This window comes from Oncorhynchus clarkii, chromosome 6 (genome assembly GCF_045791955.1).
Source record: "Oncorhynchus clarkii lewisi isolate Uvic-CL-2024 chromosome 6, UVic_Ocla_1.0, whole genome shotgun sequence".
Lineage (NCBI taxonomy): Eukaryota > Metazoa > Chordata > Actinopteri > Salmoniformes > Salmonidae > Oncorhynchus > Oncorhynchus clarkii.
Window position 1 is genome coordinate 2,273,377 of NC_092152.1, and position 5,000 is coordinate 2,278,376.

Sequence of the window (5,000 nt, forward strand, 5' to 3'; positions counted from 1 at the left end):
CTTCTACTGCCATCTACAATCACTACTACTGCCATCTATAATCACTTCTACTGCCATCTATAATCACTTCTACTGCCATCTACAATCACTTCTACTGCCATCTATAATCACTTCTACTGCCATCCATAATCAGTTTGTGACCATGTCTACAGTAGCTTACAGAATGCTCATTCTGGGGTTGAAAAGAAAATATTAATTTCTGAGATTAATTTCTGAGATCTGAATGAAAGAAAAAATGTACAGTAAATGAATAAGGTATATTTTTTCTTTGTGTTCCCTCAGAGGATGGCCTGATGTCGGGAGGTCTGCCGGGCCGTGTTGGGGAGATGTCTCTGGGAGGGCACCACGGGGCGGCTGCAGCGTTGGAGCAGCTGAGGGAGCCGCCGGAGAGCGGGGAGCCGCCGGAGAAGAAGAGGATGTCGATGGATCAACAGAGGCTCATGCAGCATGCGCTGCAGCAGAACCTCCTCGCCATGGCAACGCAGCTGCCCATCAAGTTAAACAACGGAGGTGAGAGGATGAGAGGTAATATAACACTTTATTCACTTTCAAACGCATTTTATTAAATGACATGTGCATTGTATCTATATGGCTGAGAGGCTGAGCGTTGAGACCAATCAACACAGTTACGTTTTTAATGTGACCAATCAACACAGTTACTTTATTATTGAGACCAATCAACACAGTTACGTTATTAATGTGACCAATCAACACAGTTACTTTATTATTGAGACCAATCAACACAGTTACTTTATTATTGAGACCAATCAACACAGTTACGTTATTAATGTGACCAATCAACACAGTTACTTTATTATTGAGACCAATCAACACAGTTACGTTATTAATGTGACCAATCAACACAGTTACTTTATTATTGAGACCAATCAACACAGTTACGTTATTAATGTGACCAATCAACACAGTTACTTTATTATTGAGACCAATCAACACAGTTACGTTATTAATGTGACCAATTAACACAGTTACTTTATTATTAATGAGACCAATCAACACAGTTAAGTTATTAATGAGACCAATCAACACAGTTACGTTATTAATGTGACCAATCAACACAGTTACTTTATTATTAATGAGACCAATCAACACAGTTACTTTATTAATGTGACCAATCAACACAGTTACTTTATTATTAATGTGACCAATCAACACAGTTACTTTATTAATGTGACCAATCAACACAGTTACTTTATTAATGTGACCAATCAACACAGTTACTTTATTAATGTCATTAGGTCCAGTGTAAACTATACTATAAAACTGATGCAATTATGATGTATACCTGTGACACACGCATTAATCATTTCAAAACACACAGAGGAGCACTTGGAGATCAGTGAGTGTAATTTAGAGATAACGCCCCTGTAACACACCCTAAACCCACCTGCTTAATATCAAGATAAACCCCAATTTCACCTGCGTTTGTGCTATCAAGTTGTTAAGAGTTGAATATAACCCCCCCCAAAAAAAATAACACCGTATCCTTGACTCATTTTGTTGTGTCTCTGTAGGTTGGAGGTCTAGGACTTCATTAACTGACTGATTTATATACAACGCGTGCTATGTATTCCTCTACCGACATGTGCTTGGTGCGTCACTGATACTGTTATATACCTGGGGGGTTTAGCTGTGTAGCAGAGCTGGTGGTATGTCCACGGCAAGTAATGGTATTTCACCATATGATAGTTGACGTATCATTGTGAAATACCTGAGCCACTGTCGTAACATTAATCATACAATCTGCCGTCTGGTGTCTGATGACTGTTGTGAAGAAATATTGCTCCGTTATCAGAGGGGGAAAATACTAGATGTCATGAGTCAGAACCTGCAGCCCGGCCGTCCGCCCGCTCTGTTGATGGTTCTTACGTCAAGACACAAGTCATACTTTACTGAGTAAAAGAGCCTAAAGGAAGAATGAGGGGCCTATCTGCTCAGGTGTGGTTTCATCTCTCTCTACATGACTGCCTCTCAGCCATTAATTATAATAGTGGGCTTTGCTCTGAAGCTTAATGGTAGGATGAGTCAGAATCTTTCACTGGTAAATTCCTATACTGGCCGACCGACCAGTCTGGCTGGGCTGGAACCAAACATATAAACACTAATTTACAGATGACATCAAAACACTATAATTAAATACGACCCAGCAGGCTGGAGAACGCCTGCAAAATGTTCTGTAATAGTGATGCTGCTACGAAATAAAGGTTTTAAAATCTAAACTATTAAATGATACAGTAATATCAAATGAATGATTTTGATATTTAAACTGAAATTAAACCGTGTGTGTCTATGTTATTATCATTTTGTTTTGTTTTTGTTTCTATTTGGGAGAAGATTGTATCACTGCACGCCAAGCCTGGTTTTCACAAGTACACTACTATCCAAGTCCTCCTGCCTGCCTGCCTGTCTGCCATGAATCATCCATCTGACACAGTCTCCTCAGGGAGATAACCCACTGGCCATTACTGACATGTACAAATCACTGCTACATCTGTTGACAGCTCTCTCTCTCTCTATCTCTCTCTCTCTCTCTCTCTCTCTCTCTCTCTCTCTCTCTCTCAGAACTCTTTTAATAAACTGCTCCTTACCCTGTCACTCTAGGAGTTATCGCCGATACTCTGCCCGAGCGCTCCTCTCCTGCTCCTTGTGTTCCCTTTTTAAATGCTGATATTGAGTTTTCCCCTCTCTTTCGCCTCCTGACAGATGACAGACAAGAGACTCCATTGAACCTGTCTACCAGCGGCATTAGCAGCATCAACGTGTCAATAGAAATAGATGGAGTTGTCTACACAGGTAAATAGAGGGGCCGTTTGCTGATATAATTGCAGGCAGGAAATTCAATAAGTTATAGCAGCGCCCTGGTGTTTAGTCCTCCACGCAATTTGATGTCTTTGCTATTAAATCCGTTGTAATGAAGTGGCAGTTCAATAGAGTTAAAAAATAGATGAATTTGAGGCTGTGGATGGGAGGCTGGGAGGTCGATGGGGCTTATTGTTTTAGATGTGCCAGGGAGAGAGGCCTAGGCGGTTTAGCCTCGACGCCTCCCGCCCATTCGCACACCACCTCCTATTCTGTCTTCTAGTGATTGGTCGTTCGTGATTGGTCTTCTAGTGATTGGTCGTTCGCGAATGAGTCGGCTCTTAAGAGCCGGCTCTTGTAGGTGAACGTTGGGAGCCGGCTTGCATATCGGAAGAGCCGAGTCTATTTATAAAATTAAAAATATACAGTGGGGCAAAAAAGTATTTAGTCAGCCACCAATTGTGCAAGTTCTCCCACTTAAAAAGACGAGAGAGGCCTGTAATTTTCATCATAGATACACTTCAACTATGACAGACAAAATTGGAAAAAAAATCCAGAAAATCACATTGTAGGATTTTTAATGAATTTATTTGCAAATTATGGTGGAAAATAAGTATTTGGTCAATAACAAAAGTTTATCTCAATACTTTGTTATATACCCTTTGTTGGCAATGACAGAGGTCAAACGTTTTCTGTAAGTCTTCACAAGGTTTTCACACACTGGTATTTTGGCCCATTCCTCCATGCAGATCTCCTCTAGAGCTGTGATGTTTTGGGGCTGTTGCTGGGCAACACGGACTTTCAACTCCCTCCAAATATTTTCTATGGGGTTGAGATCTGGAGACTGGCTAGGCCACTCCAGGACCTTGAAATGCTTCTTACGAAGCCACTGTGTTTGGGATCATTGTCATGCTGAAAGACCCAGCCACGTTTCATCTTCAATGCCCTTGCTCATGGAAGGAGGTTTTCACTCAAAATCTCACGATACATTCATTCTTTCCTTTACACGGATCAGTCGTCCTGGTCCCTTTGCAGAAAAACAGCCCCAAAGCATGATGTTTCCACCCCCGTGCTTCACATTAGGTATGGGGTTCTTTGGATGCAACTCAGCATTCTTTGTCCTCCAAACACGACGAGTTGAGTTTTTACCAAAAAGTTCTGTTTTGGTTTCATCTGACCATATGACATTCTCCCAATCTTCTTCTGGATCATCCAAATGCTCTCTAGCAAACTTCAGACGGGCCTGGCGGCGTAGTGTGTTACTGATGGTAGGCTTTGTTACTTTGGTCCCAGCTCTCCGCAGGTCATTCACTAGGTCCCCCCATGTGGTTCTGGGATTTTTGCTCACTGTTCTTGTGATCATTTTGACCCCACGGGGTGAGATCTTGCGTGGAGCCCCAGATCGAGGGAGATTATCAGTGGTCTTGTATGTCTTCCATTTCCTAATAATTCAGTCTTCCCAGCCTGGTGCAGGTCTACAATTTTGTTTCTGGTGTCCTTTGACAGCTGTTTGGTCTTGTCCACAGTGGAGTTTGGAGTGTGACTGTTTGAGGTTGTGGACAGGTGTATTTTATACTGATAATAAGTTCAAACAGGTGCCATTAACACAGGTAACGAGTGGAGGACAGAGGAGCCTCTTAAAGAAGAAGTTACAGGTCTGTGAGAGCCAGTAATCTTGCTTTTTTGTAGGTGACCAAATACTTATTTTCCACCATAATTTGCAAATAAATTCATTAAAAATCCTGCAATGTGATTTTCTGGATTTTTTTTTCTCATTTTGTCTATCATGGTTGAAGTGTACCTATGATGCAAATTACAGGCCTCCCTCATCTTTTTAAGTGGGAGAACTTGCACAATTGGTGGCTGACTAAATAATTTTTTGATAACATCCCACGTGAGCATTTTTGGTCATGTAACCTATTTCTTAGGTTATTTCTGCGCGTTTTGATATTGCCTGTAGAGCGCAAAACTTTCTGGGACCATGGCTGGCAACCAGCTGCACCACATACGCCTAAAATAACATTGAGGGACTGCGTTTGGGTTCTGGAACAGTTCTTCAGGGAGCGGGAGGTGAGACGGATAGAAAGCCAGCGGGGAGCGGTATGAGTGGGAGTGGGATGAAGAATTCAGACTGGAGTTGATCCGGTTGATAATGACAGGATTTAACCTAACTTTAAATCCAA

At 41.7% G+C, this 5,000-nt stretch overlaps 1 protein-coding gene across 1 annotated transcript in view; it reads left to right on the plus strand.

Moving 5' to 3' along the window:
* LOC139411861 (AT-rich interactive domain-containing protein 3A-like) overlaps nt 1-5,000 on the plus strand; it is a 161,670-nt gene that overhangs the window by 149,744 nt on the left and 6,926 nt on the right. Inside the window, exons 7-8 of the mRNA XM_071158606.1 lie at nt 283-525; nt 2,722-2,811. Of these exons, the coding sequence (XP_071014707.1) occupies nt 283-525; nt 2,722-2,811 (333 nt within the window). The remainder of the gene's footprint in view (nt 1-282; nt 526-2,721; nt 2,812-5,000) is intronic.